Source organism: Carcharhinus amblyrhynchos, chromosome 9, assembly GCF_965287045.1.
Source record: "Carcharhinus amblyrhynchos chromosome 9, sCarAmb.v2.hapA, whole genome shotgun sequence".
In the NCBI taxonomy this organism is placed as follows: domain Eukaryota; kingdom Metazoa; phylum Chordata; class Chondrichthyes; order Carcharhiniformes; family Carcharhinidae; genus Carcharhinus; species Carcharhinus amblyrhynchos.
In genome coordinates, this window is record NC_137332.1 from 72,404,417 (window position 1) to 72,419,967 (window position 15,551).

Consider the following 15,551-nt stretch of genomic DNA (forward strand, 5'->3'; position numbering starts at 1 on the left):
CCCTTCCATCACTTCACTTCAAAGTAGACTGATGAGGTGATGATTTGCTGAGCTGCATTTTGTGTGCAGAACCTACCTGGGCACATTTCCATGTTTTTGGGTAGATACCGGTGTTGTAGTTGGACTGGGACAGCAAATTCTCAAGCACAAATCTTCAATACTATTGGTGTAATGTTGTTGGGGTCATTACTTTTTGAGGTAACCAGTGACTTCAGATGTTTCTTTACATAAAGTAAATCAAATTTGCTGAAGACAGGCACCGATGATGCTTGTGTCATCGGTGCCTGTCTTCTGGGCAAAGATTATCGCAAATGCTGCTTCAGCTTTGTCTTTTGCACAGATGTGCTGGGAATGGGGTTAATTGTGGACTTGCCTCTTCCAGTGAGTTTTTTAATTGTCCATTGCTATTCATGATTAGATGTGGCAAGACTGCAGAGCTTGATGCACAGTCTATCACCTTGATGTTTACGTTATTGGGCAGCAAATAGCCCTGTGTTGTAGTTTCACCAGACTGACGTGAGATTTTTACTTCAGCCTGATGCTTCTCCTGACTTGTCCTGTTGTACACTACTTTCAACTAGGGTTGATCCCCTAAGCTTGACTATAATAGTGAGGTATTTGTCAGGCCATGTGTGTCCTGTTCGACAAGGCCAGCTGATCAAGGTTTGAAATACTGCATCTTCAATTTAAGTGGGGGGGTAGTTTAATGGGTTTAATTCTGATTGCAAGTACTTGCTTAAAATGACGTGCTTTATGACCAAGCCATGAAAACTTTGACAGTCCAAAGTGCAAGGAAGATAGAAAGTCATGTTCTTCAGAAACCAACTCAGTCAAGAAATTTGATCCAATATCTGACTAAACTCTGCTTCATTCAGAATCTGTGTAAACGGGAATTGCTTGCGCTTCCTGTAAGAATCATGTAGGGACAGCTTCATATAATAGTGTAGTGAAAACCATTCCAGACCACAACAATCACATTACTGACTCTCTCTGCATTTGTCTTATTCCTCAACATTTCTAAATGAAAAAATACATTGTACAGAACAAAAGGTGATGTGTTAGTGCAAACCAGCTGATCAAAGGTTGAAATATTGAATCCCAGAGTCTCCTGTTTTTCAAATGATGGCCACTTGTGGATGCAAGCGTTTGTTTAAAATCACTTTACTTTGTGACCAGTTGCAGCTACAGAAACTGTGACAGAGCAAATGGTGAGGAAAATGGAAATCGTGTTTTTTCAGGAACCATTGCAGTCATCGGACAGTAAGTTTAATCTGATGTGCGACAACGGTTTCTTCTTTCGGAACACCACAATGTAAATGTGAATGGTTGGGGAGCTAGCAGTTCCTGTAGGTAATGTAGGAACTTGCTCATAAAGGCATGTAATAGTGCAGCAAACACCATCTAGACCACAGCAATCACTTGAAAGGAACTGACTGAGATCCTGGCACGGTAGCACAAGGAAGGGTTGGCACTGCTGCTGCTTCACAGTGCCAGTGACCCAGTTCGATTCCTGGCTTGGGTCACTGTCTGTGCGAAGTTTGTACTTTCTCCCTGTGTCTGTGTGGGTTTCCTCCCACATTCTGAAGGATGTACTGGTTAGGTGCAGTGACCCGAACAGATGAAAGACTATGATGACAAGGGGAATTTCACAGTAACTTAATTGCAGTGCTAATGTAAGCTTTATTTGTGAGTAATGATGTTTTTGCATTATTCCTAGAGGTAGTTTTTAACTTTTTATGAGTGTCTTTTTTGGGGGGATGGGAGGCAGAAAAGGACAGGAGGAGACAGAAAGAAGGGGAGATTTTGTGAGTGATGGCAAAGCCCTGCTGCAGGTTCTGAAGTGGCCTTGGACGCAGGGCAGCATGTTGCTGCGGGTGACCAGCTGATCAAGGTTTGAAATACTGCATCCTCAATTTAAGTGGGGGGTGGGAGGCGTTTAATGGGTTTAATTCTGATTGCAAGTACTTGCTTAAAATGATGTGCTTTATGACCCAGCCATAAAAACTTTGACAGTCCAAAGTGCGAGAAAGATAGAAAGTCATGTTCTTCAGAAACCAACTCAGTCAGAAATTTGATCCAATATCTGACTAAACTGTGCTTCATTCAGAATTTGTGTAAAAGGGAATTGCTGGCGCTTCCTGCAAGAATCATGGAGGAACAGCTTCATATAATAGTGTAGTGAAAACTATTCCAGACCACAACAATCACATTACTGTCTCTCTCTGCATTTGTCTTATTCCTCAACATTTCTAAATGAAAAATACATTAGTACAGAACAAAAGATGATGCATTAAAGCAAACAAGCTGATCAAAGGTTGAAATATTGAATCCCAGAGTCTCCTGTTTTTTTAAATGATGGCCACTTGTGGATGCAAGCGTTTGTTTAAAATCACTTTTCTTTGTGACCTATTGCACCTGCAGAAACAGTGACATTCCAAATGGTGAGGGAAATGGAAATCGTGTTTCTCCAGGAACCATTGCAGTACTTGGAAAGTAAGTTTAATCTGATGTGTGACAGCAATTCCATTTAATTCAGAACACCACAATGTAAATGTGAATGGTTGGGGAGCTTAGCAGTTCCTGTAGGTAATGTAGGAACTTGGTCATGAAGGCACGTAATAGTGCAGCAAACACCATCTAGACCACAGCAATCACATGAGAGGAACTGACTGAGGTCCTGGCACAGTAGCACAGTGGTTAGCACTGCTGCTTCACAGCGCCAGTGACCCAGATCGATTCCTGGCTTGGGTCACTGTCAGTGTGAAGTTAGTACCTTCTCCTTGCGTCTGTGTGGGTTTCCTCCCACATTCTGAAAGATGTACTGGTTAGGTGCATTGACCCGAACAGATGAAAGACTATGATGATGAGGGGAATTTCACAGTAACTTAATTGCAGTGCTAATGTAAGCATTATTTGTGAGTAGTAACATTTTTGCATTATTCCTAGAGGTAGATTTTAACTTTTTGTGAGTGTCTTTTTTGGGGGTTTGGGGGGCAGAAAAGGATAAGAGGAGTCAGAAAGAAGGGGAGATTTTGTGAGTGATGGCAAAGCCCTGCTGCTGGTTCTGAAGTGGCCTTGGACCCAGGGCAACATGTTGCTGCGGGTGGCCAGCTCTCATGAACCTGATCCAATAAATGGTGTTGCCTGGTCTCAGACTGCCTGTCTAATCACTGGGATGTCACCTCAGGAACTGCTCGTTCAGTGGTACTGGTCTCCATTGCTGAGGTTGCCTCCAGAATAGGCCAGGATTTACCCGGTGATTTCCCCAAGTGGTGGGCATGGTTGGCTTGGGCAAAATGCCTGTGGAGGTAGCGAGTAATGGGCTACTTTTTTATCCATACATGGGATGTGGGTGTCACCACCTGGGCCGGCATTTATTGCCCATCCCTATTTGCCTTCCAGAAGATGGTGGTGAGCTGCCTTCTTGAACTGCTATTGTCCCTGAAGTCCACTGATGCCCACTTCTGATCTTATGGGGAGAAGGTCATTGAATGAAGTAGTTGAAGATGGCTGGGCCGAAGACACGCACTCTTCTGAGGAACTCACGCAGTGATGTCCTAGGACTGAACTGACAGACCTCTAACAAGCACAACCTTTCTGCTGGTTACAAGTCCAGCCAAAAGAGAGTTTTACCCCTGATTTCCCATTGATTCCAGTATTTCCTGGGTTCCTTGATATCGATGGCAGCCACTCTGAACTTGCCTCTTGATTTCAATTCTTTGTGCCTGTTTGAACTAAAGTTGTAATGTTGCCAGATGCTAAGTGACCCTGACTGAATTCAAACTGAACACAACACAAGTCATGCAGTGTAGCATAACTGTTGATGACCCCTTCCATCACTTCACTTCAAAGTAGACTGATGAGGTGATGATTTGCTGAGCTGCATTTTGTGTGCAGAACCTACCTGGGCACATTTCCATGTTTTTGGGTAGATACCGGTGTTGTAGTTGGACTGGGACAGCAAATTCTCAAGCACAAATCTTCAATACTATTGGTGTAATGTTGTTGGGGTCATTACTTTTTGAGGTAACCAGTGACTTCAGATGTTTCTTTACATAAAGTAAATCAAATTTGCTGAAGACAGGCACCGATGATGCTTGTGTCATCGGTGCCTGTCTTCTGGGCAAAGATTATCGCAAATGCTGCTTCAGCTTTGTCTTTTGCACAGATGTGCTGGGAATGGGGTTAATTGTGGACTTGCCTCTTCCAGTGAGTTTTTTAATTGTCCATTGCTATTCATGATTAGATGTGGCAAGACTGCAGAGCTTGATGCACAGTCTATCACCTTGATGTTTACGTTATTGGGCAGCAAATAGCCCTGTGTTGTAGTTTCACCAGACTGACGTGAGATTTTTACTTCAGCCTGATGCTTCTCCTGACTTGTCCTGTTGTACACTACTTTCAACTAGGGTTGATCCCCTAAGCTTGACTATAATAGTGAGGTATTTGTCAGGCCATGTGTGTCCTGTTCGACAAGGCCAGCTGATCAAGGTTTGAAATACTGCATCTTCAATTTAAGTGGGGGGGTAGTTTAATGGGTTTAATTCTGATTGCAAGTACTTGCTTAAAATGACGTGCTTTATGACCAAGCCATGAAAACTTTGACAGTCCAAAGTGCAAGGAAGATAGAAAGTCATGTTCTTCAGAAACCAACTCAGTCAAGAAATTTGATCCAATATCTGACTAAACTCTGCTTCATTCAGAATCTGTGTAAACGGGAATTGCTTGCGCTTCCTGTAAGAATCATGTAGGGACAGCTTCATATAATAGTGTAGTGAAAACCATTCCAGACCACAACAATCACATTACTGACTCTCTCTGCATTTGTCTTATTCCTCAACATTTCTAAATGAAAAAATACATTGTACAGAACAAAAGGTGATGTGTTAGTGCAAACCAGCTGATCAAAGGTTGAAATATTGAATCCCAGAGTCTCCTGTTTTTCAAATGATGGCCACTTGTGGATGCAAGCGTTTGTTTAAAATCACTTTACTTTGTGACCAGTTGCAGCTACAGAAACTGTGACAGAGCAAATGGTGAGGAAAATGGAAATCGTGTTTTTTCAGGAACCATTGCAGTCATCGGACAGTAAGTTTAATCTGATGTGCGACAACGGTTTCTTCTTTCGGAACACCACAATGTAAATGTGAATGGTTGGGGAGCTAGCAGTTCCTGTAGGTAATGTAGGAACTTGCTCATAAAGGCATGTAATAGTGCAGCAAACACCATCTAGACCACAGCAATCACTTGAAAGGAACTGACTGAGATCCTGGCACGGTAGCACAAGGAAGGGTTGGCACTGCTGCTGCTTCACAGTGCCAGTGACCCAGTTCGATTCCTGGCTTGGGTCACTGTCTGTGCGAAGTTTGTACTTTCTCCCTGTGTCTGTGTGGGTTTCCTCCCACATTCTGAAGGATGTACTGGTTAGGTGCAGTGACCCGAACAGATGAAAGACTATGATGACAAGGGGAATTTCACAGTAACTTAATTGCAGTGCTAATGTAAGCTTTATTTGTGAGTAATGATGTTTTTGCATTATTCCTAGAGGTAGTTTTTAACTTTTTATGAGTGTCTTTTTTGGGGGGATGGGAGGCAGAAAAGGACAGGAGGAGACAGAAAGAAGGGGAGATTTTGTGAGTGATGGCAAAGCCCTGCTGCAGGTTCTGAAGTGGCCTTGGACGCAGGGCAGCATGTTGCTGCGGGTGACCAGCTGATCAAGGTTTGAAATACTGCATCCTCAATTTAAGTGGGGGGTGGGAGGCGTTTAATGGGTTTAATTCTGATTGCAAGTACTTGCTTAAAATGATGTGCTTTATGACCCAGCCATAAAAACTTTGACAGTCCAAAGTGCGAGAAAGATAGAAAGTCATGTTCTTCAGAAACCAACTCAGTCAGAAATTTGATCCAATATCTGACTAAACTGTGCTTCATTCAGAATTTGTGTAAAAGGGAATTGCTGGCGCTTCCTGCAAGAATCATGGAGGAACAGCTTCATATAATAGTGTAGTGAAAACTATTCCAGACCACAACAATCACATTACTGTCTCTCTCTGCATTTGTCTTATTCCTCAACATTTCTAAATGAAAAATACATTAGTACAGAACAAAAGATGATGCATTAAAGCAAACAAGCTGATCAAAGGTTGAAATATTGAATCCCAGAGTCTCCTGTTTTTTTAAATGATGGCCACTTGTGGATGCAAGCGTTTGTTTAAAATCACTTTTCTTTGTGACCTATTGCACCTGCAGAAACAGTGACATTCCAAATGGTGAGGGAAATGGAAATCGTGTTTCTCCAGGAACCATTGCAGTACTTGGAAAGTAAGTTTAATCTGATGTGTGACAGCAATTCCATTTAATTCAGAACACCACAATGTAAATGTGAATGGTTGGGGAGCTTAGCAGTTCCTGTAGGTAATGTAGGAACTTGGTCATGAAGGCACGTAATAGTGCAGCAAACACCATCTAGACCACAGCAATCACATGAGAGGAACTGACTGAGGTCCTGGCACAGTAGCACAGTGGTTAGCACTGCTGCTTCACAGCGCCAGTGACCCAGATCGATTCCTGGCTTGGGTCACTGTCAGTGTGAAGTTAGTACCTTCTCCTTGCGTCTGTGTGGGTTTCCTCCCACATTCTGAAAGATGTACTGGTTAGGTGCATTGACCCGAACAGATGAAAGACTATGATGATGAGGGGAATTTCACAGTAACTTAATTGCAGTGCTAATGTAAGCATTATTTGTGAGTAGTAACATTTTTGCATTATTCCTAGAGGTAGATTTTAACTTTTTGTGAGTGTCTTTTTTGGGGGTTTGGGGGGCAGAAAAGGACAGGAGGAGTCAGAAAGAAGGGGAGATTTTGTGAGTGATGGCAAAGCCCTGCTGCTGGTTCTGAAGTGGCCTTGGACCCAGGGCAACATGTTGCTGCGGGTGGCCAGCTCTCATGAACCTGATCCAATAAATGGTGTTGCCTGGTCTCAGACTGCCTGTCTAATCACTGGGATGTCACCTCAGGAACTGCTCGTTCAGTGGTACTGGTCTCCATTGCTGAGGTTGCCTCCAGAATAGGCCAGGATTTACCCGGTGATTTCCCCAAGTGGTGGGCATGGTTGGCTTGGGCAAAATGCCTGTGGAGGTAGCGAGTAATGGGCTACTTTTTTATCCATACATGGGATGTGGGTGTCACCACCTGGGCCGGCATTTATTGCCCATCCCTATTTGCCTTCCAGAAGATGGTGGTGAGCTGCCTTCTTGAACTGCTATTGTCCCTGAAGTCCACTGATGCCCACTTCTGATCTTATGGGGAGAAGGTCATTGAATGAAGTAGTTGAAGATGGCTGGGCCGAAGACACGCACTCTTCTGAGGAACTCACGCAGTGATGTCCTAGGACTGAACTGACAGACCTCTAACAAGCACAACCTTTCTGCTGGTTACAAGTCCAGCCAAAAGAGAGTTTTACCCCTGATTTCCCATTGATTCCAGTATTTCCTGGGTTCCTTGATATCGATGGCAGCCACTCTGAACTTGCCTCTTGATTTCAATTCTTTGTGCCTGTTTGAACTAAAGTTGTAATGTTGCCAGATGCTAAGTGACCCTGACTGAATTCAAACTGAACACAACACAAGTCATGCAGTGTAGCATAACTGTTGATGACCCCTTCCATCACTTCACTTCAAAGTAGACTGATGAGGTGATGATTTGCTGAGCTGCATTTTGTGTGCAGAACCTACCTGGGCACATTTCCATGTTTTTGGATAGATACCGGTGTTGTAGTTGGACTGGGACAGCAAATTCTCAAGCACAAATCTTCAATACTATTGGTGTAATGTTGTTGGGGTCATTACTTTTTGAGGTAACCAGTGACTTCAGATGTTTCTTTACATAAAGTAAATCAAATTTGCTGAAGACAGGCACCGATGATGCTTGTGTCATCGGTGCCTGTCTTCTGGGCAAAGATTATCGCAAATGCTGCTTCAGCTTTGTCTTTTGCACAGATGTGCTGGGAATGGGGTTAATTGTGGACTTGCCTCTTCCAGTGAGTTTTTTAATTGTCCATTGCTATTCATGATTAGATGTGGCAAGACTGCAGAGCTTGATGCACAGTCTATCACCTTGATGTTTATGTTATTGGGCAGCAAATAGCCCTGTGTTGTAGTTTCACCAGACTGACGTGAGATTTTTACTTCAGCCTGATGCTTCTCCTGACTTGTCCTGTTGTACACTACTTTCAACTAGGGTTGATCCCCTAAGCTTGACTATAATAGTGAGGTATTTGTCAGGCCATGTGTGTCCTGTTCGACAAGGCCAGCTGATCAAGGTTTGAAATACTGCATCTTCAATTTAAGTGGGGGGGTAGTTTAATGGGTTTAATTCTGATTGCAAGTACTTGCTTAAAATGACGTGCTTTATGACCAAGCCATGAAAACTTTGACAGTCCAAAGTGCAAGGAAGATAGAAAGTCATGTTCTTCAGAAACCAACTCAGTCAAGAAATTTGATCCAATATCTGACTAAACTCTGCTTCATTCAGAATCTGTGTAAACGGGAATTGCTTGCGCTTCCTGTAAGAATCATGTAGGGACAGCTTCATATAATAGTGTAGTGAAAACCATTCCAGACCACAACAATCACATTACTGACTCTCTCTGCATTTGTCTTATTCCTCAACATTTCTAAATGAAAAAATACATTGTACAGAACAAAAGGTGATGTGTTAGTGCAAACCAGCTGATCAAAGGTTGAAATATTGAATCCCAGAGTCTCCTGTTTTTCAAATGATGGCCACTTGTGGATGCAAGCGTTTGTTTAAAATCACTTTACTTTGTGACCAGTTGCAGCTACAGAAACTGTGACAGAGCAAATGGTGAGGAAAATGGAAATCGTGTTTTTTCAGGAACCATTGCAGTCATCGGACAGTAAGTTTAATCTGATGTGCGACAACGGTTTCTTCTTTCGGAACACCACAATGTAAATGTGAATGGTTGGGGAGCTAGCAGTTCCTGTAGGTAATGTAGGAACTTGCTCATAAAGGCATGTAATAGTGCAGCAAACACCATCTAGACCACAGCAATCACTTGAAAGGAACTGACTGAGATCCTGGCACGGTAGCACAAGGAAGGGTTGGCACTGCTGCTGCTTCACAGTGCCAGTGACCCAGTTCGATTCCTGGCTTGGGTCACTGTCTGTGCGAAGTTTGTACTTTCTCCCTGTGTCTGTGTGGGTTTCCTCCCACATTCTGAAGGATGTACTGGTTAGGTGCAGTGACCCGAACAGATGAAAGACTATGATGACAAGGGGAATTTCACAGTAACTTAATTGCAGTGCTAATGTAAGCTTTATTTGTGAGTAATGATGTTTTTGCATTATTCCTAGAGGTAGTTTTTAACTTTTTATGAGTGTCTTTTTTGGGGGGATGGGAGGCAGAAAAGGACAGGAGGAGACAGAAAGAAGGGGAGATTTTGTGAGTGATGGCAAAGCCCTGCTGCAGGTTCTGAAGTGGCCTTGGACGCAGGGCAGCATGTTGCTGCGGGTGACCAGCTGATCAAGGTTTGAAATACTGCATCCTCAATTTAAGTGGGGGGTGGGAGGCGTTTAATGGGTTTAATTCTGATTGCAAGTACTTGCTTAAAATGATGTGCTTTATGACCCAGCCATAAAAACTTTGACAGTCCAAAGTGCGAGAAAGATAGAAAGTCATGTTCTTCAGAAACCAACTCAGTCAGAAATTTGATCCAATATCTGACTAAACTGTGCTTCATTCAGAATTTGTGTAAAAGGGAATTGCTGGCGCTTCCTGCAAGAATCATGGAGGAACAGCTTCATATAATAGTGTAGTGAAAACTATTCCAGACCACAACAATCACATTACTGTCTCTCTCTGCATTTGTCTTATTCCTCAACATTTCTAAATGAAAAATACATTAGTACAGAACAAAAGATGATGCATTAAAGCAAACAAGCTGATCAAAGGTTGAAATATTGAATCCCAGAGTCTCCTGTTTTTTTAAATGATGGCCACTTGTGGATGCAAGCGTTTGTTTAAAATCACTTTTCTTTGTGACCTATTGCACCTGCAGAAACAGTGACATTCCAAATGGTGAGGGAAATGGAAATCGTGTTTCTCCAGGAACCATTGCAGTACTTGGAAAGTAAGTTTAATCTGATGTGTGACAGCAATTCCATTTAATTCAGAACACCACAATGTAAATGTGAATGGTTGGGGAGCTTAGCAGTTCCTGTAGGTAATGTAGGAACTTGGTCATGAAGGCACGTAATAGTGCAGCAAACACCATCTAGACCACAGCAATCACATGAGAGGAACTGACTGAGGTCCTGGCACAGTAGCACAGTGGTTAGCACTGCTGCTTCACAGCGCCAGTGACCCAGATCGATTCCTGGCTTGGGTCACTGTCAGTGTGAAGTTAGTACCTTCTCCTTGCGTCTGTGTGGGTTTCCTCCCACATTCTGAAAGATGTACTGGTTAGGTGCATTGACCCGAACAGATGAAAGACTATGATGATGAGGGGAATTTCACAGTAACTTAATTGCAGTGCTAATGTAAGCATTATTTGTGAGTAGTAACATTTTTGCATTATTCCTAGAGGTAGATTTTAACTTTTTGTGAGTGTCTTTTTTGGGGGTTTGGGGGGCAGAAAAGGACAGGAGGAGTCAGAAAGAAGGGGAGATTTTGTGAGTGATGGCAAAGCCCTGCTGCTGGTTCTGAAGTGGCCTTGGACCCAGGGCAACATGTTGCTGCGGGTGGCCAGCTCTCATGAACCTGATCCAATAAATGGTGTTGCCTGGTCTCAGACTGCCTGTCTAATCACTGGGATGTCACCTCAGGAACTGCTCGTTCAGTGGTACTGGTCTCCATTGCTGAGGTTGCCTCCAGAATAGGCCAGGATTTACCCGGTGATTTCCCCAAGTGGTGGGCATGGTTGGCTTGGGCAAAATGCCTGTGGAGGTAGCGAGTAATGGGCTACTTTTTTATCCATACATGGGATGTGGGTGTCACCACCTGGGCCGGCATTTATTGCCCATCCCTATTTGCCTTCCAGAAGATGGTGGTGAGCTGCCTTCTTGAACTGCTATTGTCCCTGAAGTCCACTGATGCCCACTTCTGATCTTATGGGGAGAAGGTCATTGAATGAAGTAGTTGAAGATGGCTGGGCCGAAGACACGCACTCTTCTGAGGAACTCACGCAGTGATGTCCTAGGACTGAACTGACAGACCTCTAACAAGCACAACCTTTCTGCTGGTTACAAGTCCAGCCAAAAGAGAGTTTTACCCCTGATTTCCCATTGATTCCAGTATTTCCTGGGTTCCTTGATATCGATGGCAGCCACTCTGAACTTGCCTCTTGATTTCAATTCTTTGTGCCTGTTTGAACTAAAGTTGTAATGTTGCCAGATGCTAAGTGACCCTGACTGAATTCAAACTGAACACAACACAAGTCATGCAGTGTAGCATAACTGTTGATGACCCCTTCCATCACTTCACTTCAAAGTAGACTGATGAGGTGATGATTTGCTGAGCTGCATTTTGTGTGCAGAACCTACCTGGGCACATTTCCATGTTTTTGGGTAGATACCGGTGTTGTAGTTGGACTGGGACAGCAAATTCTCAAGCACAAATCTTCAATACTATTGGTGTAATGTTGTTGGGGTCATTACTTTTTGAGGTAACCAGTGACTTCAGATGTTTCTTTACATAAAGTAAATCAAATTTGCTGAAGACAGGCACCGATGATGCTTGTGTCATCGGTGCCTGTCTTCTGGGCAAAGATTATCGCAAATGCTGCTTCAGCTTTGTCTTTTGCACAGATGTGCTGGGAATGGGGTTAATTGTGGACTTGCCTCTTCCAGTGAGTTTTTTAATTGTCCATTGCTATTCATGATTAGATGTGGCAAGACTGCAGAGCTTGATGCACAGTCTATCACCTTGATGTTTACGTTATTGGGCAGCAAATAGCCCTGTGTTGTAGTTTCACCAGACTGACGTGAGATTTTTACTTCAGCCTGATGCTTCTCCTGACTTGTCCTGTTGTACACTACTTTCAACTAGGGTTGATCCCCTAAGCTTGACTATAATAGTGAGGTATTTGTCAGGCCATGTGTGTCCTGTTCGACAAGGCCAGCTGATCAAGGTTTGAAATACTGCATCTTCAATTTAAGTGGGGGGGTAGTTTAATGGGTTTAATTCTGATTGCAAGTACTTGCTTAAAATGACGTGCTTTATGACCAAGCCATGAAAACTTTGACAGTCCAAAGTGCAAGGAAGATAGAAAGTCATGTTCTTCAGAAACCAACTCAGTCAAGAAATTTGATCCAATATCTGACTAAACTCTGCTTCATTCAGAATCTGTGTAAACGGGAATTGCTTGCGCTTCCTGTAAGAATCATGTAGGGACAGCTTCATATAATAGTGTAGTGAAAACCATTCCAGACCACAACACTGACATTACTGACTCTCTCTGCATTTGTCTTATTCCTCAACATTTCTAAATGAAAAAATACATTGTACAGAACAAAAGGTGATGTGTTAGTGCAAACCAGCTGATCAAAGGTTGAAATATTGAATCCCAGAGTCTCCTGTTTTTCAAATGATGGCCACTTGTGGATGCAAGCGTTTGTTTAAAATCACTTTACTTTGTGACCAGTTGCAGCTACAGAAACTGTGACAGAGCAAATGGTGAGGAAAATGGAAATCGTGTTTTTTCAGGAACCATTGCAGTCATCGGACAGTAAGTTTAATCTGATGTGCGACAACGGTTTCTTCTTTCGGAACACCACAATGTAAATGTGAATGGTTGGGGAGCTAGCAGTTCCTGTAGGTAATGTAGGAACTTGCTCATAAAGGCATGTAATAGTGCAGCAAACACCATCTAGACCACAGCAATCACTTGAAAGGAACTGACTGAGATCCTGGCACGGTAGCACAAGGAAGGGTTGGCACTGCTGCTGCTTCACAGTGCCAGTGACCCAGTTCGATTCCTGGCTTGGGTCACTGTCTGTGCGAAGTTTGTACTTTCTCCCTGTGTCTGTGTGGGTTTCCTCCCACATTCTGAAAGATGTACTGGTTAGGTGCAGTGACCCGAACAGATGAAAGACTATGATGACAAGGGGAATTTCACAGTAACTTAATTGCAGTGCTAATGTAAGCTTTATTTGTGAGTAATGATGTTTTTGCATTATTCCTAGAGGTAGTTTTTAACTTTTTATGAGTGTCTTTTTTGGGGGGATGGGAGGCAGAAAAGGACAGGAGGAGACAGAAAGAAGGGGAGATTTTGTGAGTGATGGCAAAGCCCTGCTGCAGGTTCTGAAGTGGCCTTGGACGCAGGGCAGCATGTTGCTGCGGGTGACCAGCTGATCAAGGTTTGAAATACTGCATCCTCAATTTAAGTGGGGGGTGGGAGGCGTTTAATGGGTTTAATTCTGATTGCAAGTACTTGCTTAAAATGATGTGCTTTATGACCCAGCCATAAAAACTTTGACAGTCCAAAGTGCGAGAAAGATAGAAAGTCATGTTCTTCAGAAACCAACTCAGTCAGAAATTTGATCCAATATCTGACTAAACTGTGCTTCATTCAGAATTTGTGTAAAAGGGAATTGCTGGCGCTTCCTGCAAGAATCATGGAGGAACAGCTTCATATAATAGTGTAGTGAAAACTATTCCAGACCACAACAATCACATTACTGTCTCTCTCTGCATTTGTCTTATTCCTCAACATTTCTAAATGAAAAATACATTAGTACAGAACAAAAGATGATGCATTAAAGCAAACAAGCTGATCAAAGGTTGAAATATTGAATCCCAGAGTCTCCTGTTTTTTTAAATGATGGCCACTTGTGGATGCAAGCGTTTGTTTAAAATCACTTTTCTTTGTGACCTATTGCACCTGCAGAAACAGTGACATTCCAAATGGTGAGGGAAATGGAAATCGTGTTTCTCCAGGAATCATTGCAGTAATTGGAAAGTAAGTTTAATCTGATGTGTGACAGCAATTCCATTTAATTCAGAACACCACAATGTAAATGTGAATGGTTGGGGAGCTTAGCAGTTCCTGTAGGTAATGTAGGAACTTGGTCATGAAGGCACGTAATAGTGCAGCAAACACCATCTAGACCACAGCAATCACTTGAAAGGAACTGACTGAGATCCTGGCACAGTAGCACAGTGGTTAGCACTGCTGCTTCACAGCGCCAGTGACCCAGATCGATTCCTGGCTTGGGTCACTGTCAGTGTGAAGTTAGTACCTTCTCCTTGCGTCTGTGTGGGTTTCCTCCCACATTCTGAAAGATGTACTGGTTAGGTGCATTGACCCGAACAGATGAAAGACTATGATGATGAGGGGAATTTCACAGTAACTTAATTGCAGTGCTAATGTAAGCATTATTTGTGAGTAGTAACATTTTTGCATTATTCCTAGAGGTAGATTTTAACTTTTTGTGAGTGTCTTTTTTGGGGGTTTGGGGGGCAGAAAAGGATAGGAGGAGTCAGAAAGAAGGGGAGATTTTGTGAGTGATGGCAAAGCCCTGCTGCTGGTTCTGAAGTGGCCTTGGACCCAGGGCAACATGTTGCTGCGGGTGGCCAGCTCTCATGAACCTGATCCAATAAATGGTGTTGCCTGGTCTCAGACTGCCTGTCTAATCACTGGGATGTCACCTCAGGAACTGCTCGTTCAGTGGTACTGGTCTCCATTGCTGAGGTTGCCTCCAGAATAGGCCAGGATTTACCCGGTGATTTCCCCAAGTGGTGGGCATGGTTGGCTTGGGCAAAATGCCTGTGGAGGTAGCGAGTAATGGGCTACTTTTTTATCCATACATGGGATGTGGGTGTCACCACCTGGGCCGGCATTTATTGCCCATCCCTATTTGCCTTCCAGAAGATGGTGGTGAGCTGCCTTCTTGAACTGCTATTGTCCCTGAAGTCCACTGATGCCCACTTCTGATCTTATGGGGAGAAGGTCATTGAATGAAGTAGTTGAAGATGGCTGGGCCGAAGACACGCACTCTTCTGAGGAACTCACGCAGTGATGTCCTAGGACTGAACTGACAGACCTCTAACAAGCACAACCTTTCTGCTGGTTACAAGTCCAGCCAAAAGAGAGTTTTACCCCTGATTTCCCATTGATTCCAGTATTTCCTGGGTTCCTTGATATCGATGGCAGCCACTCTGAACTTGCCTCTTGATTTCAATTCTTTGTGCCTGTTTGAACTAAAGTTGTAATGTTGCCAGATGCTAAGTGACCCTGACTGAATTCAAACTGAACACAACACAAGTCATGCAGTGTAGCATAACTGTTGATGACCCCTTCCATCACTTCACTTCAAAGTAGACTGATGAGGTGATGATTTGCTGAGCTGCATTTTGTGTGCAGAACCTACCTGGGCACATTTCCATGTTTTTGGGTAAATGCCAGTGTTGTAGTTGGACTGGGACAGCAAATTCTCAAGCACAAATCTTCAATACTATTGGTATAATGTTTTTGGGGTACTTACTTTGAGGTATCCAGTGACTTCAGATGTTCCTTTATTACATGAAGTGAAT

General features: G+C 43.3%; 1 protein-coding gene across 1 annotated transcript in view; it reads left to right on the forward strand.

Moving 5' to 3' along the window:
* Positions 1 to 15,551, forward strand: part of LOC145348584 (uncharacterized) — a 151,422-nt gene that overhangs the window by 39,547 nt on the left and 96,324 nt on the right. The window contains exons 16-23 of the mRNA XM_080196772.1: positions 1,177 to 1,260; positions 2,422 to 2,493; positions 5,005 to 5,088; positions 6,250 to 6,321; positions 8,833 to 8,916; positions 10,078 to 10,149; positions 12,661 to 12,744; positions 13,906 to 13,977. Coding sequence (XP_080052898.1) covers positions 1,177 to 1,260; positions 2,422 to 2,493; positions 5,005 to 5,088; positions 6,250 to 6,321; positions 8,833 to 8,916; positions 10,078 to 10,149; positions 12,661 to 12,744; positions 13,906 to 13,977 — 624 coding nt within the window. The remainder of the gene's footprint in view (positions 1 to 1,176; positions 1,261 to 2,421; positions 2,494 to 5,004; positions 5,089 to 6,249; positions 6,322 to 8,832; positions 8,917 to 10,077; positions 10,150 to 12,660; positions 12,745 to 13,905; positions 13,978 to 15,551) is intronic.